This window comes from Arabidopsis lyrata (assembly GCF_000004255.2).
Source record: "Arabidopsis lyrata subsp. lyrata unplaced genomic scaffold ARALYscaffold_7, whole genome shotgun sequence".
NCBI classification, from domain to species: Eukaryota; Viridiplantae; Streptophyta; class Magnoliopsida; order Brassicales; family Brassicaceae; genus Arabidopsis; species Arabidopsis lyrata.
The window spans coordinates 20,828,486-20,852,173 of NW_003302549.1; the positions used below are offsets into that span (position 1 = coordinate 20,828,486).

Consider the following 23,688-nt stretch of genomic DNA (forward strand, 5'->3'; position numbering starts at 1 on the left):
GTCCCGAGCTGCAGTTGTGTTCGGGAGCTTAGGCCCATGTACTCGAGGCTCACAAGAGCCGTCGTCAAAGTTGCATTAGCCTTCAAGATAACTTGTTCAGTCACAGTAGCTTTTGCTCTTGCATTGAAAGTACCGTCGGTGGTTGCTTTGCCAACAAGCACCAACTACACATAAAACGGAGAGATATTAGTAAGAAAAAGAAATGAAATAAACAGCTTCATTTGATTTTGCTTATGCACCAAGTCATGGCCGTTCCGGAGGGCAAGCAAATGAAGCCATTGCTTAGGGTCTCATATTATTAAACATTATTTTTGGAGATAATTTTTTTTATATTAACAAAAAGGCCCAAATTTTTAGTGATGTGTAGAGCATCAAAGATTTGAAAACTTTGGACCGGCCCTGCACCAAGCTCATGGTTTGACTCTGCATTCATGGAATTGTATCAAACAAATAAGGTCAGTGAAAAACACCAAGAAAAAGAAGAAAAAAATTTCTGAAAGCACCTGATGATGATTCTTCGCAACTATTTCTTTCATGAACACATGTAACAGACCTCTCACTCCCTTTAGCTTCGACGGGACTTGGTTATTTCAGATTTGGACTCCGGTTTTAGATCTGTGGATGACATGATCCCAATGTCGTAGATATGATCTAGTGATAATCTATTTATGACAATTCGGGTTTAATTAGGATTTTAGTCAAAAAGCTATCCGTATTCTACTTATTCACAAGCATATATGTTTGAATTTGGTCTGCAAGGCTCTTTATATAAGTGAGAAAAGGAAATATATATACAGCAAAAAAAAAAATAGAAGAAGATTCACAAGAAGAAAAAAAGATAATCCATCTTCATATATCTTAAAAAAAAAAAGATAACAAAAGATGGAGTCGGTAAAAAATATATACAGACTCCATCTCCTTTGTACATATAATATAGTTTTTTTTTGTACATATCTATTTGGTTGTCAAAGCAACAAATATATTTATTAATTTTTTTTGAAATATTTATTAATTTATTATAAGATCGCATGCTTATAAACATATAATAATATAAACAGTACAATTACCAGAAGGTCCAGAACATTATGATTCACAATATAGAAACATTTTAAGGAAAAAAATATGAATATATAGCTATAATAAAAACATTTTCATACCTTCACCACAAGAAAAAAAAGACATTTGCATACGAGTTGTACGTAAAATCCAATTAAAATTTAATTTTGCATAATTAATTTAGTAGTTATAAAAAAAAGTAATACTTTTAACCCATATTACATTGAAGTTTCTTATTGTATTATATTCAAGACAATCCATCCACTGCATGGGACTAGATAAAGAACTCGCGCTCTACCGCATGGTATTTTTTTCGGCTTTGTTTTAATATAACTACAAGTATGATTGGTAGAAATTTGAAATGATTCTAGATTGGGTATTATACTTTTACTCAAATTTTCGTATTTTATTATTTTTATTATATATGCACACATTAATAAATACATGTTATATATTACTTTTATAAATAAATGTATCGTATAGTCAATTTTTGTATTTGTTTTTTTTTGTTTTGTTTTATTTTTATAATGTGTATAACGTTTTACAAATATCTGATTTCTTTTTATATGTATATAGTTTTCATCGACTAATATATTTCAAGAACCTTACATTTTTTTTTATTAAAGATACACATGGTGCACAACCATAATTTAAATAACACTTATAATATTTAACATAGACTTTCAATTTTAAACTATTCTTATAACCTTTAAATAACAATGATTTGTTAAAATGATAACTTATAATTTATTTTATAACATAATTTTAATATAAAATTATTATTCTAATTATGTTACTGGATTTTGTAAAAATTTTACTCATTTTCGTAACTAAAGGAGAAACCCACAATCTCGATGTTAGCAGAAAATCAAGGAAACACTACTTTACTATTATTTTATAATGCAATTACACCGTATAAACGTAGATAAAAATACAAATATTTGTCACCATTATTTTTTTTATTCTTTTTTTATTTGATATACTCAGTTAACATCATAATTTTGTTTATAAAATCAGACTATAATTTACAAAAATGAAATACTAAAAATAATATTGATACAAATCAAACAAAAAAACGGAATAGACAAGCTTATTTAAATTTATATATTTGTATTATTTAGTGATTTAACAATCCTTACAATTAGGAATATGAACTATTCGTCCAATTAAGATATTTTATAAATTTTATTTAATAAATTTTGGCTATGTTAATAAAAGCTAATGTGTATATTTATTTTAATTTGATTGATTTTACTCTTTAAATGAAATATCAGCTTCTAGTAAGACATAAAGTAATAAAAGTGATTAGTGGCTTAATTAAGAAAATAGTTATTAAACCAAATTCTAGTAGTACAAAATCAAAATTTTGGTAGATGTGAATATCAAAAAATTATGTGTAAACTGAATCGGTACATGTTGATTGTTGAGTTATATAGTAATTTTTTTTCTTATAAACGTCTTAAATATAATTATGTTATGTAAAAATAACTATAGATATAAAGTTTATATTTAGAAATTTGGTCAATTCCATCAAATAATAATAATAATTTCTTATGTGTCAACATTACATAAGCTAATGTGTATTCATTTTATTTATAATTAGATTTTGTTTTTCTTTGAACAAATTAGAAATCCATGTATCATTATTATAAAAAAAAAAAAGTATGTGTATTATATGTTTTAATTTGATTGATTGTCTTTTTAAAATGATGTATTTTTTTTAATAGATAGCTGATGTGGTATGGAAAGTTGATGTGGCATGCTGGAGAGATGAGTTGTATTAATTGTTATGTTTTGATTGGGTATCATTTTTAATGATGTGTCAGTCCCACAAAAGCTTAAAAAGCTGATGTATCATTGCTGGAGAGACTCTTAATAGTTTTATTGTATTGATTGTCCACATGTATCGAGAATAATCGTCGATAAGTACAAAGATGTACCTATTTCCAGCACTTGTACTTGGTGTTATTGGTCCACAGAGATCTCCATGTATGAGTTCAAGCCTTGTAGTTGCCCTGTAAGTGGTTGCTTGTGGAAACACTGCTCTGATTTGTTTTCCAAGCAAGCACGAACCACAAATTTGTTTTTCAAGAACAAAACTTGAAGCTCCTTGAACCAGTTTCTTGTCTATCATGTTCTTTATAGTCTCAAGACTCACATGTCCCATCCTTGCATGCCATAGGCTTGACTCACTCATAGTTGTTAGATATAAACATGTATTGTCCTTTAAACCCATTTGAACTTTATATAAACGATTCTTGGACCTCTCTGCTTTTACCAACAACTTTTCATCACGATCGTGCATTGTCAAGTAACCTTCCTTCAATCTTATGGCACATCCCGATTCTGTAGCATGTCCTACGCTTATAAAATGCTCTTCAGGTCATGTATGTAGTACACATCAGTCATCACTCTTGGTTTTCTGTTTAGGTCTATGAAAGCAATCGTCTCCTTTCCTTAAATATCAATGCGTGAGTCATCTCCAAATCTTACCTTCCCGGTAACAGAGTGATCAAGCTTATCAAAATATCTCCTATCGCCGGTCATGTGGTTGCTAGCTCCATTATCAAGCTACCACACGTTTTCACCATCAATGTTTGTCTCAAACTTGCTAGGTACACAAGTCTTCTCATTGGGGTAAACAACTTCATACATCATAAGCTCATCTGCGACTTGTGTACCCTTTTGTTCGTTCTCTTGTGCTTCTTGCAACTTAAGTAAACAGTCAGGACAGTTTGAGGCATAGTGACCGATTTTATTACATCTATGACATGTTATTTGTGACGAATCCCGACCACCATACCGTCCTCGTCCTCTTGCTCTGTAAAAGTTTCTGCCTCCACGTCCTCTTCCCCTGTATTTATTGTTGTAGTCTCGATTTGAGTAACCGTTTTGAGAATCCGTATTGGCGTACATGAGTTTACTTTGGTCATCATGAGTTTCTTCTTCTTCGGTGACACGTTCTTCGTAAACCTTAAGACGCCCGACTATATCTTTGAAAGTTGTAGTATTAAGGTGGGAAAACGGTCTATTTCCCCATGAGTAGTATCGCATCATATCAGATAGAGCCCATTCTTTGACCTCGGTCCATATCTCCATGAAATCAAAGTTCTATTCCTATTTCCCCCCGAATCGAAAGTTCTATAGCTAAATGTCCCCGAATCTGGGTTATATCGGTTAGCGCTTCAAACCCAAAGTAAACCGAATACCAAACCACTAAAATTTGATTCTAAACTGAATTAAAATATGACCCACCGTAAATGGTCCGATATCATCTTCTTCTTCACCCGATTCTTCAAACAACCCAACGATTTTGATAAATTTGATATCAAAATTACAAAAGCTCATTGGAGAAATCCATTGTAATTAACCAATAATCAAATTCGATGGTAATCAACTTACAACATCCTCTCCCTATAGCCACCAAACCCATATCGATCGAATCGCCGGAATTCTTAATCGACAACGACGATAACTTACATAGAGCCACGCCGTCGAACCTCCTCTATTCTGTAGTAGAGCAAACACCTTGGAACTGTCCTAGCTTCAATGTTCATAGCTTCTTGCATTTAGAATTCTATGTCTCTAAAGCTACGCCACTATGCTTCACATCACATCCTTCCCTACGTCAAGAACCAGCTCCTCTATATTCGGTAAACCAGAGAAAACCTCAATTAGCGTCCCCGCCGTGACCGCTGAATCTCCACCTTCTTCACTCTTCTTCTTCTTCAACAACCTCCGGATCTCTGACGGCATCTTCGTTCCACACAGACGACGGCGGTCTCAACAAACGTAAGATTATCTCAAACAAGATCAGATCGTTAGAGAAACTTATACCATGGGAAAGAAAAATGAGTTTAGCAATGATTCTCGAAGAATCGAATTTGATTACAGATCAGATGGTGGTGATGGGATATGCTCTCATTTTTATTCTATTGAATTTGGTCTTGATTGTTTTAAAAAGTAGAGAATTTGCTTTAGATTTTGATTTGAATCATCAAGATCTACCTTTGGGTTGATTCGATTTGTTAATTACGGTCATATATTTTTGTCTACGATGTGGCTCTGTTTGTTGTTTACGATTGGCTTTCGGCTCTATGAAACTTTTTTTTTTCACCAGCTATATGAATCTAATCTGTTCATGCTAGATATAGTTTTGATCTGGTCAAATTATAATGTCAACGGGTAAATCGGGTTTATTCTGGTTATAATTAGGTTTAAATGGTTTGTTTAGCGATTTTGTATACAATAAACCGATTAAACCCAGTTTTGTGGAGTTTTAGCTCTCGAACTTCTGAGTCGGGGATATTAAGCTATTGAAATTTCGATTCGGGGGAAAATAGGAATAGAACTTTGATTTCATGGAAATATGGACCGAGGTCAAAGAATGGGCTCTATCTGGTATGATGTGATACTTCTCGTGGGGAAATGACCGTAATACTTGTTCCAAAGCAGCCACAATATGGATATATCGTTTCCGAGGAGTACTCTTCAAGAATTTCTTAACCAGTCTTGATTCTTCAATGTTTACACCTAGGGCAGATGATTTTGATGATATCTTAGACAACTTTCCTGCGAAGTCATCAATCTTCTCAGAATCTTTCATCTTGAGGCGGTCAAATTAAGCCATAAGAGTTTGTAACCTAGCATCCTTGACTATGTCTACTCCCACATGTCTTGCTTTAATTGAATACCACACCTTCTTAGCTGTGTCAAGTTCTCTGATTTGTAGTACTAAGGCTTCATGAATCGATTGAAAAAGTAAAGCAGTGGCTACATCGTTTTTCTCCACATCAATCGGGTTTGTTGTTGCTTCTATAACCTCCCAAGCTTTATGAACTTTGAGTGCTGACTTCATTCTTATGGCCCATACTGTTTAGTTAGTTGCGTTTAGCATAGGACATTGAATTGAGGAAGATCCTCCGTCTTTACCTTTTCCCGTTGCGGGAATGATATCCCCCATATCTTCTTCTCGATCTCACAAGGCTCTGATACTAAATCTAGTTTGTAAAAGTAATCAAGAACACAAATCAAAAGAATAACTCTCCTTTGTTTCTTAGGAAAAATCTCTCAAAAACCTAAGCCTCTCTCAATTACTTCTCAAACTCTAAAACCGCATAAGTCATATCACAACTCGACATATCCTTATATAACAAACTCTGTGACCTAATCATAACTCAATTAGGAAATACAAAGATCCTTCTAGATAACTCCTAGAGGATTTAACATTTATCTCTTCATTAAACCAATGCCTTGCGGTTTAAGCAATCTTCCGGTTAAGCTTCTTTCAAGCTTAAACCAACAGTTTTGAGCATGCGATGGAAGCATTAGACTCCATATTTGATTGTGCAAGAAGGCTTCAAACTCTTTACGCATGGTCTGGCGCCATTCGGGGTTTTGACGGCTTGGATGATGGGCAGTGTCCGCCGAAACCGTGGTCCCAATTTCAAGTTTATTGTGATGTTACAAAAATCTATGTAAAATAGTTGTTTAGCACTCTATTGACTACTCAATTTCTATTATTATATTAAAATATCTAATTAAATTAGTTGTTCAATACTCTGCTCGTGATGGCTCATTTTTCACACTATACAGTATACACTCTTTAATTCCACAATTTCAATGGCTGAGTATTTTTTTTTTCTGTTGCAAATATATTGAAAATTGTACCTCTTCTGTAAAAAAAAAAGTTATATCTAAAATACCTAATTTTCATGTCATTTTAAATGATATCTTTTTTTATATATATAACTGGCGTGCCAATAAATTTGAATAGTTGATTTTCAAATTTTACTAAAGATACAACAATGTTTATGTTGCATCTGTTCAGATCTATGTGGATCGAGATTGAAGATAACTATTAGTATATAAAATGATGGTTACATTAAATAATCATATAGGCCAAGTTATTTCTTGAATGCTAAACTAGCTTCTCTCTTCCTGAGCTATGACTCGCTCATCAGGATCCGGAGATTCAACGTGTAAGAACTATGAGTCTAACTTGTTCTTTGTCAGAAAAGAAGAGAAACATAGGGCAGTGTGTGGAAGGAAAGAAGATGGAGAAGAATGAAAAATTTGATCATGTCATGGAGGGACAAATCGAATTTTTGTATCAAACATCTCCTTTTTGAAATACCTAAAATTCTTTAATAACACTACTCACACATGTTCTAGGTACATGTACTCATTGTAGAAGAAAGATCAAGAGTTTAGAAAATGATTACCAAAGCGTTTTGATAATCTTTAAGCAAATAAATAAAGAAACAAAGAGAACAAGACTTTAGAAACAATAAATTCATACATGAAAAGTATATTTTTGTGGATACATGATGCAAAGTATTTATATACATTATGTAGCCGATCTAAAACAAGAAAAATAGAAAATTTACAAAAACGTAAATGATCAGTTAAATGGCTTAACTGATCGGTTCTTCGAGACTTTTGTACCAATCGGTTCAACTATTTAACCCGATCGGTTCTTTATCTTGTACCTTCTCTTCGTGTGACACTTTTTTGCTCAATTTTTGCTCCTAAATTAGCTATTTTTGTACAAACAGGTGCATAAACCTGAAAACACTAAAAAACATTGAAAACTAAATGTTCTCGACAAATAGGCTCGATAATATACATCCCCCACAATACTTATAAAATGTGTTAAAAGTATCACTTAAAAAATCCCCCACAATGTTTTGAGCATGCGATAGAGGCACTATACTCCATGTTTGATTGTGGACTAAGATATCAAACTTTTCAAGCATGGTCTTGCGCCATCCAGGGTTTTGAAAGCTTGGATGGTGGTGGTGAGTGAGCTTTTGAATTTTGATTTTATAAATTTATTTTATGTAAAATAGTTCAGTAATTCTCTATTTTTGATCCCCTTTTCAAGTTTACTTTGAGATATTACAGAAATCAAGTAAAAATAGTTGTAATACTCTAATAAACTTTTCAAAATTTTATTGTGACATTACATAAACCTAAACAAAATAGTCGTTTAATACTATTTGTGATAGCCGACTTTTCAAGTTTTTAATCATAATCTTAAAAAATCTAAATAAAATAGTTATCTAATTCTCTATATGTGATTACCGACGTTTCAAGTTTTAATTTATGATCAAAAGACATTAATAATTAATATTGTTTAAATATAGTTATGGACACAAATCCATCAAATTCATCGCTCATAGCTCTATGCCAACGAAACCATGGTCGAGGAGACATCAGCTAATCGTCTTGCCATCCTCATGTTTTGACGATTAGACGCATTTTACACTTCCTTTGTTAAACGAATGAAACAAAGCAGTATCATACGAGACTCTTTAAATTCTCTGCTTAAAAGCTTTAATCAAACGAAACGTTTGTACAAATGTCTGAATCCTTAAAGAACAACATAAATACATAACAACGACTACAAACTTATTCACCAAAACAATTTTTCATTACCTTATTTCTTTTAAATCAAGAATCTGATCCTTATTTCACCGAAAATGGCCAAACCTCCAAAGAAGGTCTGGCTAAGAGACACTGAAACAACAAAAAGACACATAAACCACTAATCAGATTAATGCCTGAACTGAATAAGTAATGAAGTTCGAGAAGAGACTTACAAGGAGAAGATGTATTGTTTAAACTTTGGAGCCGAATCCGCCACCGCCTGGAGTAAGAATCTGTAGGATTTCACCGGCTTCTACATGTACCGTATTCTTGCCTCCAAGATAGATTCTTCGTTTGTCTTTAGTGATGAGATAGTTTGCTCCACGAACTCCGTTTTGGCCACCGTTCAATCCACGTGGCGAATGTACTCGTCTCTCTGAGAGAATACTAACCACCACTGGCTTTCTAAACTCTATCTCTCTCACCAATCCATCGCCTCCTTTATGCAACCCATTGCCTCCACTGTTCTCTCTCAATCCAAATTTATGCAACAGAACCGGGTACCTGATAAAAACCCATGTGTTAGTCTAGTGCAAGTCTGACCATTCAGTTTTTCATAGTTAGAGAACTAAGAGGTCTAACAGGATGTTTTCAGTACCTTTGCTCGAAGATCTCGGGATCAGTCATCCGCGTGTTAGTCATATGGCATTGGACTCCGCTTGTCCCGTCCCATGTGGGTCCGGCTCCGCATCCTCCACCAATGGTCTCGTAGTACCCAAATGTGTCGTCTCCAAATGTGAGATTGTTCATGCATCCTTGGGAACAAGCACAAGCCTGGAAAGCTGTTAAGACAACATCTGTAACTCTCTGGGATGTTAGAACGTTGCCTCCAACAACAGCTGCTTTTTCGCTTGGAGACAGGAATGAGCCAGCGGGTATCCAGATCTCAACCGGAGCTAAGCAGCCTTGGTTTAGGGGAATGTCGACATTAACCAAACAACGGAGACAGTAAATAACCGCTGCAGATGTAACTGCTTCTGGGGCATTCCAGTTACCGTAGACTTCCGGGCTTGTGCCTGTAAAGTCAAAGAAGGCTTCTCCTTTGTCGGCATCAATTGTGAGTTTTAAGTGAATGATGGATCCATCATCCATGTAATCCTCTTCTTCTATAGTCACAGAATTACCAACCCTGGAATTTGGTGTTTCCGAGGAAACTCTAATAGCTACAGACTTCAGCATTTCTCTCACTGCTTCTTCAGCGTTAAGCTGAACGTATTTCATGTAAGCCTGAACAGTTCCAAGACCATATTGCTCAATCAGCTCTTTAATTAGAGAAATTCCTCTTTGGTTTGCAGCGATTTGAGCTTGAAGATCCGAGAGATTGTCCTGAATCCGCCTGGTTCCTGGAATCTTAGCTGTTGTCTCATCAGAAGTAGGGAATTGAAGAAGTTTAACAATTCCTTCTTCCTGGAAAACACCTTTTTCAACAACTTTAAACGCTTTTATCGCAGCACCTTCTTCCCAAATCGCCTTTGAGAACGGAGGCATGCTTCCGGGAGTTATGCCTCCAACTTCTGCGTGGTGACCTCTACTAGCCACGAAGAACACAAGCTTTCCGTTGTCAAAAACAGGCGTGATAACGGTTATATCAGGTAAATGGCTACCACCGGCGCAAGGATGATTTGTTACCAAAACATCTCCTTCGTTCAGATTTTCACCCCAATGTTTGAGCTGCCAGCGAACTGTGCTCGACATGGCACCCAAATGAACTGGAACATGTGGTGCATTAGCAACTAAGCCACCGTCAGGACTAAACAAGGCACAAGAAAAATCCAATCTTTCCTTGATATTTGTCGATATGGAAGTACGTTGCAGGGTTCTTCCCATTTGCTCAGCTATACCCATGAATCTGTGATTAAATATGGACAGTTGAACAACATCTGCAACATTCTCTGCAAGCTTCACACTGCTCATTGCAGACTCTACCTCAATTTTAATGTTCCCATATTTTGTAATGATGGCTTTGCACTGAGGTTCTACAATAACTGTACTATTGCCGTTCATGATGATCGCAGGGCCCGGAATCTCATGGCCAAAACCTAAATTCTCCAACTTAAACAATGGTGTGTCATGCCATCCGCCTTCAAAGTAAACTTTGTAGTGCCTTTCAACCTTAGGAGTACCAGGGGCAGCTTCAACTGCCTGTGGTTTTAGTATACTAGTCACTCCAATTCCCCGAACCCGAACATCACATATGAGAAGATTTCTGTTTTGAAGTTTAAATCCATACTCTTGCTCGAAAAGCTTGAGAAACTCTGCAGCATAATCAAATGCCGACCCATCTCCAGTTTTTTTACCCTTTACCATGATCGCTGTATCTGTCCCGTCATATCTTAAATTCAAATATGTCTCAGTGGAGATATTTCCATCATCAAAACCCTGTTCCTGGAGCTTTTCTCTCACTTCTCCCAGCAATAGAGTTTCCCTTCTAAAGGCCTCTGAAAGAGATTCAGGGCCATAAACAGCTGAATATGGCTCTTGAGCATCTTCTATAACATCTGCCAAACCCATTCCATAAGCACTCAAAATTCCACAGTATCTGTGAACAAGAACTTCTTTCATGCCCAAAGACCTGGCTATTGCACAAGCATGCTGCGGTCCAGCACCTCCAAAGCATGCGAGTGCATGATTCTTTGTTTCATGACCCTTCATCTCTGTCAGTTGCCGAATGGGACGGCACATTGTCTCGTTAGCAACACTCACAAACCCCATTGCTATTGCCTCCACTGTCATGTCCTTTGCAGACGGATCCTGGCTCTTTCTATATGAATTAATCTGTCCTGAAAGTTTTTCAAATGCTTCTCTTGTTGCTGCTACATCTAAGGGCTGATCTTCATTAGGCCCGAAAATGGATGGAAAATAATCAGGAATAACAAACCCCAAAACAAGATTCGCATCAGTAACTGATAACTCCCCTCCTTTCCGGTAACAAACTGGACCTGGGTGAGCACCCACAGAATCAGGTCCCACCCGGAAAGCACCAAACTGAAACTTTAGTTTCGACCCACCACCAGCAGCAACAGTGTTTATGTCAAGCTGTGGCGCTTGTATGATTGTTCCAGCAATCTGAGTTTCTATGACTTGCTCATAACTCCCATCATATCGGCTAACATCCGTTGATGTACCACCCATATCAAATCCAATCAGCGGTTTTTCAGTTTCAAGACCAAAGAGAGTCTGCGAGTAACCAACAACTCCTCCTGCTGGACCTGACAACACAGCCTTATGCCCTGAAAACCTACTTTCTGGCGCTAAACCTCCATCAGATTGCATAAATAAAACATTCACTTTCCCAAGACCATCATCAAACTTCGAAATGAAACCCGATAAGTACTCTTTAATCACCGGTGTCAAATAAGCATCCACAGTAGCTGTTAAACCCCGAGGAACAGCCCGAACCATTGGAGTCAAAGCAGAAGACAACGAAACATGTCTAAAACCCATCTCTAAAGCCAACTTCTCCACCGCAATCTCATGCTTCGGATAAGTATACGAATGCATCAAAACAACCGCCAAACAACTAATCCCTCTATCAAGCAAACCCTTCAACAACGGTTTCAAACCATCTCCATCAAATGGTTTCACAACTCTAACAAACTCACCAGACACACCTTTAATCAAATTATCATCATCATCATCACCATCCAACCCAAGCACAACTCTTTCATCAACCTCAATCACATCCTCATAAAGATTCGATGGTTTCGCAACAGTAAGATCGAAAATATCAGGCCTAGCTTGATTACCTATCTGCAACAAATCTTTAAACCCTTTAGTAACACACAAAGCGATCCGTTCCCCTTTCCTCTCCAACAACGCGTTTGTTGCCACAGTAGTCCCCATCCTAATCCACTGAATCTTATCAGTTGGTATCTTAGACGTTCTTGGTATCTTTTTCCCTGTATACTCCTCGAGTATTCTCCGAATTCCTTCGACCGGAGCGTCGTCGTAATTCAATGGATCAACTGATAAAAGCTTCAAAACATGACCATCGGAATGTCCTGGAATCTCAGCGTAAACATCAGTGAAAGTTCCTCCTCTGTCAATACAAAATCTTAGCTTTTCTTCAATCACAGTTCCCATATCACTCTCTCTGCATAAATCACAAATCAAACAGATAAAACTCGAAATGAGGCTAAATCAAATCAAATCAAATCACTTTTAACAAAACAACGATATTGAGAAATCACAACAAGAATTAACATCGAATACAGATATTCATGAAAGTACCTTGAATTGGTGGAGAGAATCGTTGAAGGATCGAGATTTAGTAGAGAGTCAACAGTGGAGTGGGTGAATGATGAAGAAGAAGATGAATCATGTGGTGACTGGTGATGATGAGAGAATCTGATGGATCTCTCTCGATAGCTTCTTTTGCTTTTCCGGTTTAACTAAACCATTTTTGGTTTCTGGCTGGTTAGAAATTAAACCGGACAATCAATTGAAGTTCTGCTTGCTTACCTGTTGTGTTGATCCAATTATTATTCCTTATTTTATTGGAAAAACAATGAAAATACACCAACTAATATTTTTTCATAAAAATACATGAAATATTTGCATACTTTTTTTTTAATAAAAATACATGAAATATTTGCTTACTTTTTGCGTACCAATACATGAAGCTTTTTACGTACCCAAAAAAAATACATCAAATATTATTTTATTCATTTTAATACTTAAAATCTGAAAAAATATTCATAATGTAACATATACATAATGTATGTTAACTAAATTAAAAAATCCTCGTCTTTATCTTTTTCTTATGAAAATTTGAGTTGCTATCTGGAGATTATTTTTAGATTTGGTATTTTTTTCCTAATTTAATAGGAAAAATCTTTGAATATATAAGTTAGTTTTTATAACTCAGATTAGAAACTAAACAAAATTACGAGATATATAAAAATGGATGCACAGTTCAAACTTTGAGTATTAAAATGGATTAAAAAAGTAGTTCGTGTATTTTTTGGGTGAAAAAATGTTCGTGAATTTTCATGGAAATCGAAAAATAGTTGGTTTAACTTTATCGCAGATGTTAAGCTACAATTCTAAAAAATTGTTTTTTGGTAATAGAGCATGTTTTATTGAATGCTTAATTAGCCTAATAAATTACATAATACATTGGGGATTTTATTGCTTAATTAGTCTAGTTAACATGGAGATTGGATAGCTAAGCATTTATAGTTGAGACATTGGTGGACGCATGTTAGACATAGGAACATTGAGGTTATATTCTCTTGCCAAACTTTCAGTTTTTCATACATCCAAAAATGTGTTGTTGGTTATGAGTCACTACCGAAGAGCTAAATTTTGCAAGCTTTACCGGTGTATGAAAATGTGTCATTCATGTAACTCAGAATTTTTGAAGCAATAAAATCTGATATTATCTTCCCCTATTTATATTACTAGGTTCCAGGTATGAATCTCACGATAGATATCAACATCAGAGACTTGTCCACCCCCTGAAACATATAAAAAACAATTAAGACCAATATGAAACACAGAAATATCATCAGCCTGATATACTAACAAAGAATTGCGCCAGGAGTATATCAAGCTGATGATATAATATAATGCTCTGTATGTATCCCGATGTATCTTTCGGCTGTCGCTTGCATCAGACACAACCATTGTCAAAGACAAATCACCATAATAGCCCTTAGCTAGGAGAAACTGTGTTATCGCCGGCTTGATCAAGGCAACGTTAAAACCATTAGGCAATGAAGCATTTTCATAGTCCCATTCACCATAATCATTAGCTTCCTAACCATGACAAAAGATATAAATCAAATAATATTAGAAAATCAATTCGAAGTAGAAAGAAATCATGTAAAAAATAGAAAGGAAAATACATATCGATTAGCTAACAATGAAATAAATTCGGAAATAAGGTTTAAAATGGAAATAAATCATGAAATCAGGTAAATACATCTCGATAATATGGAAAGAAATAGAAAGAAATCATACGGTTGGTTTTTTCCTCTTCTTCGTGTTGAATTTTCCCATTTCGGAGAGATATTTCCGGATTAGGAGGAGAAAATTTCGATGGAAAAGCTTTGATTTCGATTCGGAGAGGAATTCCAGTTTCGGAGGTGAAAATTTCGATGGAAAAGCTTCGATTTCGATTCTCTTATTCAAAAGAAATTAGGGTTTAAATGGGCTACAATAAACTTTATACGGCCCAGGCCCGGTTACTTAAATTTAAATTTAACGCCCAATAAAATTAGCTATAACAAATGATGCGTTTTGTTTTCGAAAATCTATATATATATATATATATATATATATATATCTTATTTTATATTAGTTTTCTTTTTAGGAAGTTAGCTTTCTCAGACTAATTTTTTCATTCAGTTCAGATATTTTCATATTCTATTATTTTTTTTATTTTTTTTGTTTCTATCTTATTAAATTCAATATTGCAATTGTGCTCTTTTTACCTATTTTTGATATTCTTAAAATGATATTTTATATTTCTAGTAAGTGCATAATGTTTATATTACTATCAAATTCATTTATACATTTACTTGTATAAAATTTTATATTATCTTTATGATAAGCTAAAAATTAAAAGTATACATAATTATATATATTTTTTTGTTTTCAATTATTATACACAATGCTATTTAGCTATATTTTAACATTTTGTTTACTGTCATTTATAAACTAATCAACATTTATTTTAATTAGTAATATATCATAAGATTCATCACTAATTCACTATATTTTTTTTTGAAAACTAAAAAATGTATGTCTTTTCAACTTTTATACAATTTTAGAAATACCCAACATATTGATTTTTGAATATGTCATAATCCGTAGCTATATTTTTAAAAGCTAATAAATGTATGATCTTTCTTTCATACAATTTTAGAAATATCTATCATATTGATTTTTAATATATCAATTTTAAAACTGAAATGTTTATAAATTTTTAGATATGAATAATCTTAAACATTTTCTCGCTAAAATTCAAATTATACTATTATGTATATATTTAATTTCTTTGTTTTTTATTTATAATATTAATTCATTTTTATTTTAACTTAAGTATTTTATAATCATAAATAACAATAAATAAAAATAAGTAGGAAATTTGGTCAAATCTACCACATTTGACCAAAGCCTTTCCATTTCTACAATATTTGGTAATCTTTTTCCACTCATACCACATTCATGTGGTATTGTGGTATTAAAAATACGGTTTTACCCTCAGCTGATGTGTCAGATAAAGTGCAACAATTAGGGACAAGAATCTAGGGACGATAAACCTATTCGAGAAAAATAATCAAACGAAATATAAAAATCAAACAAAATGAAAAGACCGCAATTAGAATTTAGGAGAACTAAAATCAAAGAACAGTGAATTAAAATCAAGGGACAAAAACCAGGTAACATGCAAAAATAAGATGAAATTGTGGAAGGCTCAAACTTCGGACACAACTGTATGTAAACTTCTTTTTGTGTGCTCAAACAATTAATTTTGTTCAGAAATTTGAACACACGAAAAGAAAAGCAAAATGGTCATTACACACAGCTGTTGTGGTATGAGTGATAAACAAGCCTTCAATGTGGTAGAACAAAATTTTTTTGGCTCAGGCATAGTCGTTAACTTTCTCAAATAACTATGTATTGAATGAACATTTTAAATAAATTATATTTTTAATTATCTTTTATATTTTTAATAAGTGCATAATATTTATATTACTATAAAATGCATTTATACATTTACTTATATAAAATTTTATATTATATTATGATAAGCTAAAAATTAAAAGTATGTATAATTATATTTTAGTTTTGTTTTCAATTATTATACACAATGCTATTTAGCTATATTTTAATATGTTGTTTACTGTCATTTATAAACTAATCAACATTTATTTTAATTAGTAATATGTCATAAGATTCATCACTAATTCACTCTTTTTGAAAACTAAAAATTGTATGTCTTTTCAACTTTTATACAATCTTAGAAATACCCAACATATTGATTTTTAAATATGTCATGATTCATAACTATATTGTTTAAAGCTAATAAATGTATGATATTTCAATTTTCATACAATTTTAGAAATATCTATCATATTCATTTTTAATATATCAATTTTAAAATTGAAATTTTTGTAAATTTTTAAATATTATTAATCTTAAACATTTTTCGCTAAAATTCAAAGTATATTAATATGTATAAATTTAATTTCTTTGAATTTTATTTATAATATTAATTCATTTGTGTTTTAACTTAAGTATTCTATAATTATAAATAACAATAAATAAAAATAAGTATGTATTGAATGAACATTTTAAATAAATTATATTTTTTAATTTTTAGTTAAATGCATACTTAGGTGTATGATGATGCAGATAGACTAGATGGAAAGAGAACTATCTCATTATATATATAGATTATATTATCTGTTTGAATTTTTCTTATTGAAAGAATTGTGATCTCCTAATTTAAATAGTTAGGATAACTCACGTATATTTACCAGCCTTGTTTGGTTATATCTCATCCGTGGTCGAACTACCTAACCTATGTTATGTCAATTATTTCTGAACACTAGATGTTTTTTTGGAAAAAAATTAAATGTAAAAAGAATTCCGAAATTTTTTCTCGAACTTTATAAAAGTATATATAATTAAAAATTTGTGGTAGAACTATCAAGATTTATAAATGTCTCATCTCGTTTTTGACATCAAGTTTAGAGATGATAGCTATATATGCCCAATAAAATATGAGTCCGAACAAATGCATTTTTTCAGTACAAGAAATATCGTGGACAATAGTTTTTTTTTTAAAATATAATATCTTGGACAATAGTTTTTTTTTTTTTTTTTGGTAAAAAACTTGGACAATAGTTGATGGCTACTCTTGCTTTGTTCGTTATAAAACAATGATCTCTCCTCTTCCTCCTTTCTCAGCGAAACTCACATGCTTCTGCATATTATTTGAAACAACATTTCACAAAATATCAAATACAAACATAGAGATCTACTTTTTTTTTTCTGTTTAACAGAGATCTACTTTAGTTGCGTGTGCATTTCACAAAAATACTCATAGAAAAAATTATAAAAGTACTGTTTGAAACAACGAAACTCAAATACATTAAATGTGGATTTGATGTTTGATCATATATACTAGTGATAATTCATCATACGTGTGATTCCAAATTTATAAAGGCAATTGAGTTGAGTAAATGTATCAATGTCTTAATGAATATTACTTCCATGTAGTTTATTGGTATACGTAATAGTTTCATTGACCATTTATATTCAAATCCGATAAAATGCATGTTTTTAATTAAAAAAAAAAAGTAATGCCCCTAAAGAATAATAAAATGTTAAATCTCTATTGAAACGAAAAGGAAAAAAAACAAACAATTTACAAATGTTTATACTTGTAAACATAAATTAAAAGCAGTGGTTGATCAAGTGTTCGTTTATATACTCATTCAACTTCAACATCAACATCAACATCATAGCATGCTCAGTAATTAAGAGGCTGTTCTTAAGTAATCCATCTTCAAACCAACTTACACAAACTATATACTATTATTTACTACAGCTCAAAGTACTAGACTTTAAATTACACATATTTTTAAAGTGAACATTCTAAATTAGAATGAATGTTGAATTTCTTAAATCATAAAAATATAACACTAAGGTTAAAGTTTTAGGAGTTAGAGTTTATAATTTAAGATTTATAGTTTAGTGATGCTTAAGTGCTTAGTATTGAAATTTCAAATGTATTTTGATCATTTTCTTGATCGGACATTTACCTCTCGTGCTTTGTAATGGCTGTTTATCTCCGCAATTCCAAGTTTCCGGTGAAGACCATCGTTATCTTTGCCGCCTTGCATCTCACCGGAACTCTCCATATAAGCATTGATAATTCTCGCCGCAACTTCCGAAGCATCATGGCTCTCTCCCATTAACTTTGTGATCTGAGACCTAGGCAGCCTTAATCTCACCCTCCTTTGTCCAAGCTCAGGCCCATCTGCTTCGGTAGATCTTGCGGCACCAACATCGGAAACCGTTCTCCGGGAAAGCATTAACATCTCCAAACGCTCCTTGGCGCCAATATGTATATTACCGGACATAACTCTCCGGTATGGAAGCTTATTCTTTTTATCTACTGGCGGAAGGTCCACCAAAAAATAAGTTTTGTTCGGCTTTAAGTTCTGATTCGGCTCTAGCGGTTTGGCATGAACTCCTAACCGTTTCACGGTCTCGGAGTCTAACAGCACAAATCCGGGATACTCTTTCGTGGCGTCACTCGCCGTCACCGGAGTTTTGAGCCGGAAAATATCACCGTCGATCTTCATAACTTTCGCCTTGTTTCTCCTTATAGTGTTTCCCATTTTAATTGAATACTATATTATATATCTCATAAAGTATGCAACGCTTTCTATTTATATGTTGAGAAGGATTTGGTTAAAGCTTTTTGATTAGTGTGTGAAGCTTTGATATTCTCTCAGATTCCTCTTTTTTTAATAAAGTCCAACGTTGAAATTTAATTAACTAATTCTGTTGAAAATATAAACGTGAAAAAGTCAGTCGATTGCGATACATTTTCAGATTTTCTCATAAATGTTTTTCTTTAGGCATTTTAAAAACCAATCAGTAGTCGCCATGATTATCTTAATATTAACGACTTTGTATACGTTATAATTCAATTCTGTTAGGCGTTTATCCAAATTTTACTCGGTCGCCATATTATATTATAAGAAATTAATCCAAGCTTTTGTTCTAACCAGAATTCTCATTTCTCATCGTTTGAACTCTCAATATTACAAGCCCTAATAAATGAATCGCATTTGTGTTAACCGCTCGGTTTGTGGGTTCGATTGGTACCTTAGCTGGTTTAATGTGGTTGAAAGTTCAACCGCTGGTTTGGTTACCAATTTCACAAGTAAATATAACAGATATATAAACATATTGTTGAAAAATGCGGTTAAAAGTTAAACAAGTTCGTTGTGAAACGTCCAAAAAGGATGAATTTACAACCGCTTTATTTATCAAATGGGTGGTTAATTGTTTTTATTTTTTCTAATAATATTTTATATTTTTTTAAAAAATAGATTTCTTTATTTATATTATACTAAAAAAAGTTTAAACATAAAAGAAATTGAAAATTTTATTTCTATTTTAAATTACTTTTGTTATTTTTATAATATTTTCTTTACTATTAAACTATTTGTTATCAGTTATAACCATTAGTTAAGTTCTCGTTTAATTCAAATGTGTTCTCTCTTCTACTATTTTTAACAGTTTTTTTTTAACTATGTTCTCCTCAACCGCATATTTTTTTTCAAAACTGCTTTGTTTGAACGATGTTTCCAATCGGACTCGTATATATTAAAATGTACACCACTACGAACAATTAATAATAACTAATATGAAATTCGTTTTTTTTTCAACCAAATATTCAAATTAGAAATTAACTTTCTGAAAAGAAGAAATAAAACCTCCAGACCAAAAAAAAAAAAAAAAACTTAATTAACCCTATCTAGAAGACATTAACTTCGTTGACAAAATTCCCCAGCCGCCGGTTTTAGAACTTAATTTTTCAGGTCCGGTTTACTGTAAGAAACCAAACCGAATAGTCCTCAAATTCGCAATCCAACCGGTTTTGGTCCGGTTTTTGAAAACAGTGAGTTTTTTTAGTTAATACTACTTAATAGTCTTTATGGGTCAAACAGAAGCTATCTTAAAGGTCAGCTCTTGATGCAATTCTCCTTCCCGACAACAACTACCACTTCTCCTCGATTCCTTAATCAAAATCTCCGGTTTTGCTCAAACCTGAATTAATTTTCAATTAACTGATTCAGTAATGTGTTTTTAATTTTGATATATATATTTGTGTTTCTTTTTTCTTTTTTTTGGATTTTGATTGATGTTTTGGTAAAAGATCGAGAACTCGGAGAATGACGACGCCTCCAGTTCTATCTCTCGCTCTTCCTTCAGATACTGGTCGTGTTCTTAGTATCCAATCCCACACTGTTCAGGTTTTGTTAAGAACTCTTGAAATTTGTTTCCTTGATTTACTTATCTTATCATTAGAAACTGTGTTAAAGTTTCAATTTTTATTTGAATCTGAATTTGTTTGATTACAAGATTCAAGATTCTACTTTATTCCTTAGATGACTTTTCATAAAGGTTGAACCTTTATTGAATTAGAAGGATGAACTTTGATGTGTAGAAGAACAATCATACTCTGTTCCTTAAGTGTTTGTGACTTTGTGTTATGCTACTTTTTTGTCTGTGTGTTACCAGAAATGTGATGCCATTATTTTTTATGTATATTCTTTTCTTAGGGATATGTTGGTAACAAATCAGCTGTCTTTCCTCTTCAATTGTTGGGGTATGATGTGGATCCAATTAACTCAGTACAATTCTCAAATCATACTGGTAAGATTCAGTCACAGTAATGTAGAGCCTGATGTTCTTTAAACAATTGTTTCATATCTTCGGGATTGTATCGTCATTATCTATTGATTTAGATGTACTAAAACTTTTTTTCCAGGGTATCCTACGTTCAAAGGACAGGTTTTGAATGGTCAGCAATTGTGTGATTTGATTGAAGGTCTTGAAGCAAACGATTTGTTGTTCTACACTCATGTATTAACAGGTAGCATTAGCTCACTTTGAACACTAAATGTTTCACTTTGGCTTAGATCATGGAACTTTAATCTCTGGAAAATGAGTGTAGCTATGTTTTATAGTAACTCTCTTATGCTTCAAATATGACAATGCTTTTGGTATTGAGTCATTTTGTCAAAGCAGTAGTACTTTGTATTTAGCTCTTTAATTCTTTATATTTTGAAACTGCAGGTTATATTGGATCAGTGTCATTCCTGGATACAATTTTGGAGGTTATCAATAAGCTTCGCGCTGTAAACGCGAAACTTACATATGGTGAGTCATGTGTGCATTGTTATGCCTGCAAAAAACTTTTTTTGTTTCATCTTTTTAGTTCCTTCAAGAGGTTTGGTTAATAACTTGAGAGAGCTGAATGCAATACTATTAAACTATTTGTTATCAGTTATAACCATTAGTAGGCTTTATCTCGGTAGTATTTTTAGTTGCAGAAAACTGGAGTGAGAGGGTATTATCTATTATGTGACCATGTTTTGGATCTCTTAGTATAATTATGCTAATTTTAGTCTATTCTTAATAGTATGTGATCCAGTGATGGGTGATGAAGGAAAGTTGTATGTGCCTGAAGAATTGGTACATGTTTATCGTGAAAAGGTAAAATGAGACTATAAGTAATTATTCTGTGCCTTCAATTAGATCAGTTGATAATATACTTTATATGTTACCCTTTTCTCAGCATAAACGACTCACTAGTTCAGTTGGATTTTTTTTTCCTAATTGTATTATTTTGTTAGGTTGTTCCCCTGGCTTCTATGTTGACTCCTAACCAGTTTGAGGCAGAGAAGTTAACAGGATTAAGGTACTTGATTATTTAGCGAATGTTGCATTCTTTAGCTTGTGAGGTATCATGAATGGAACTGTTTTTTAGAGTTCATTTATTTTACTCCTATGAAGTTTATACTCATATGATAGTGACATTTAGCACTCTGGTTGAGTTAAGTTGAAACTGTGAAGACCGGATATAAGGGATTCCGTACTGTAGAAATTTTTTTTGTTATGGTTAAAAATATCACAGTCCTAAAATACTACAGGATAAATTCTGAGGAAGATGGCAGGGAAGCTTGTGCTATTCTTCATGCAGCTGGTCCTTCAAAGGTTTGTTCGCTAAGCTTGCAAAGTCTTCTCTCTACTGATTGTATTCATTAGAAACTTTCCCTAAATGGTTATATTCATCTCCAAAGAGTTGAGAAGCTTATTAGCTTTGCTGTTTCGATAAAATTTCAACGATTTGAATGTTTGGCAGGTTGTGATCACTAGCATTACTATAGGAGGCATTCTGTTACTTATTGGAAGCCATCAGAAAGAAAAGGTAGGTTTTTGGAATAACAGAAATGTGTCTTAACTCTTAACAATTGCTTTTTTAGTTCTTTGCCGAATAAAATGACCTTAGTTTTTCAACCTCAGGGTCTCAAGCCTGAGCAATTCAAGATTTTGATACACAAAATCCCTGCTTATTTTACGGTACGTACTTCATCACTTGTTTGTACAGACGAAGTACACCTCCAATGTGAATGGGTTTGATAGATAGTGCTTGGCGAGTAGAACCTTTTTGTTCCAGTGGTACTGAGGCACTAAGGCTAAAATGGATGTTTACTTGTGATGCTGGAATTGGAATATGCTAATAAAATACCAATCATATGGTTTCCACGTCTGTGTCGATATTTTTTATGTTAGAATTCCGTGTGAAATGCTGAAGTTTATACACTTTTCCTGCAGGGAACAGGAGATCTCATGACTGCTCTTCTACTTGGTTGGAGTAATGTAATGCATCTTTACTTCCAAATGAAAGCAAAATATTTCTCCATCGGTTTTCCTTATACGCCAAAACGTTTCTTATTAATAATTGTAATATGCAGAAATACCCGGACAACCTTGACAAGGCAGCTGAGCTTGCAGTTTCAACGTTGCAGGTAATATTTTAAACTCGTAAAGCTACCAAATTCTCTTACAATGTATTGTTACTACTCACAAAGTTTCTGTATTCTAATATTTGTATGCGCTTATTGTTCTTTGGATGACATGAAAACTAATGATTGAATAACTCCATTTATGGTGACCAGGCACTTCTGCGAAGGACACTTGATGATTACAAACGCGCTGGGTATGATCCCACCTCAAGCAGTTTGGAGATTAGATTAATACAAAGCCAAGAAGAAATTCGCAACCCAAATGTCGAACTGAAAGCTGAGAAATACAGCTGAAGCAGGTGAAAATGTAACATATATATCTTACAATAAGAAAACATTGATGATTTATGGGTAAGTTAGTTGAGATCTCTATGTTGGGGATACAATAATTATGTTGCACAATTCTTTTATGCATATAAAAGAGTACAGACTTCAGCGCAATAGGACGTGCAAGAGCTCCTATAACTCATTTAAAACAGCCGTTAGACAGACGATTGTTTTGGCTGTTTTGTTTGTGTACTTATCTTTCTATCATTTTGCTGGTGTTAATATGTTAACATGAGAAAAGATGGAGCGGAGATATGCATTCTGTTCCTCTCTCTTTCAGATACGAATCGGTAACTCGTATTGCATT

At 33.2% G+C, this 23,688-nt stretch overlaps 4 protein-coding genes across 4 annotated transcripts; 1 reads left to right on the forward strand and 3 right to left on the reverse strand.

Annotated features, from left to right (window-relative positions):
* Positions 1-8,358: 8,358 nt before the first annotated feature.
* LOC9306641 (5-oxoprolinase) lies at positions 8,359-12,833 on the reverse strand. The gene is made up of 4 exons (XM_002870524.2): positions 12,718-12,833; positions 9,086-12,580; positions 8,661-8,991; positions 8,359-8,577 (listed from the first exon to the last, which is right to left on the reverse strand). The coding sequence occupies exons 2-3, from the start codon at positions 12,568-12,570 to the stop codon at positions 8,679-8,681; spliced, it is 3,798 nt and encodes a 1,265-aa protein (XP_002870570.1). The 5' UTR covers positions 12,571-12,580; positions 12,718-12,833; the 3' UTR covers positions 8,359-8,577; positions 8,661-8,678.
* Positions 12,834-13,843: 1,010 nt separating this feature from the next.
* Positions 13,844-14,583, reverse strand: LOC9306642. The gene is made up of 2 exons (XM_002870525.2): positions 14,452-14,583; positions 13,844-14,247 (listed from the first exon to the last, which is right to left on the reverse strand). Exons 1-2 carry the CDS (start codon positions 14,488-14,490, stop codon positions 13,882-13,884), a joined length of 405 nt encoding a protein of 134 aa, XP_002870571.1. The 5' UTR covers positions 14,491-14,583; the 3' UTR covers positions 13,844-13,881.
* Positions 14,584-17,061: 2,478 nt separating this feature from the next.
* LOC9306643 (uncharacterized protein At1g66480) lies at positions 17,062-19,508 on the reverse strand. Its single transcript, XM_021016694.1, has 2 exons — positions 18,267-19,508; positions 17,062-17,425 (listed from the first exon to the last, which is right to left on the reverse strand). Exons 1-2 carry the CDS (start codon positions 18,846-18,848, stop codon positions 17,372-17,374), a joined length of 636 nt encoding a protein of 211 aa, XP_020872353.1. The 5' UTR covers positions 18,849-19,508; the 3' UTR covers positions 17,062-17,371.
* Positions 19,509-20,167: 659 nt separating this feature from the next.
* Positions 20,168-23,495, forward strand: LOC9306644 (pyridoxal kinase). The gene is made up of 13 exons (XM_021016689.1): positions 20,168-20,276; positions 20,399-20,495; positions 20,805-20,898; positions 21,014-21,118; positions 21,322-21,405; positions 21,668-21,741; positions 21,882-21,946; positions 22,179-22,242; positions 22,391-22,456; positions 22,552-22,608; positions 22,864-22,908; positions 23,004-23,057; positions 23,208-23,495. Exons 1-13 carry the CDS (start codon positions 20,215-20,217, stop codon positions 23,346-23,348), a joined length of 1,008 nt encoding a protein of 335 aa, XP_020872348.1. The 5' UTR covers positions 20,168-20,214; the 3' UTR covers positions 23,349-23,495.
* Positions 23,496-23,688: the final 193 nt, after the last annotated feature.

Excerpts from the sequence above, each read along its gene's own strand:
- LOC9306641 (XM_002870524.2), bottom strand. The coding sequence starts at position 12,570 with ATGGGAACTGTGATTGAAGAAAAGCTAAGATTTTGTATTGACAGAGGA. Across the intron at positions 8,992-9,085 it reads CCCGAGATCTTCGAGCAAAG|GTACCCGGTTCTGTTGCATA; the intron begins GTACTGAAAACA and ends GGTTTTTATCAG.
- LOC9306642 (XM_002870525.2), bottom strand. The coding sequence starts at position 14,490 with ATGGGAAAATTCAACACGAAGAAGAGGAAAAAACCAACC. Across the intron at positions 14,248-14,451 it reads AGAAGAGGAAAAAACCAACC|GAAGCTAATGATTATGGTGA; the intron begins GTATGATTTCTT and ends TGTCATGGTTAG.
- LOC9306643 (XM_021016694.1), bottom strand. The coding sequence starts at position 18,848 with ATGGGAAACACTATAAGGAGAAACAAGGCGAAAGTTATGAAGATCGAC. Across the intron at positions 17,426-18,266 it reads GCCATTACAAAGCACGAGAG|AAGCATGTGAGTTTCGCTGA; the intron begins GTAAATGTCCGA and ends AATAATATGCAG.
- LOC9306644 (XM_021016689.1), top strand. The coding sequence starts at position 20,215 with ATGCAATTCTCCTTCCCGACAACAACTACCACTTCTCCTCGATTCCTT. Across the intron at positions 20,899-21,013 it reads ACAATTCTCAAATCATACTG|GGTATCCTACGTTCAAAGGA; the intron begins GTAAGATTCAGT and ends CTTTTTTTCCAG. Across the intron at positions 22,457-22,551 it reads GAAGCCATCAGAAAGAAAAG|GGTCTCAAGCCTGAGCAATT; the intron begins GTAGGTTTTTGG and ends TTTCAACCTCAG.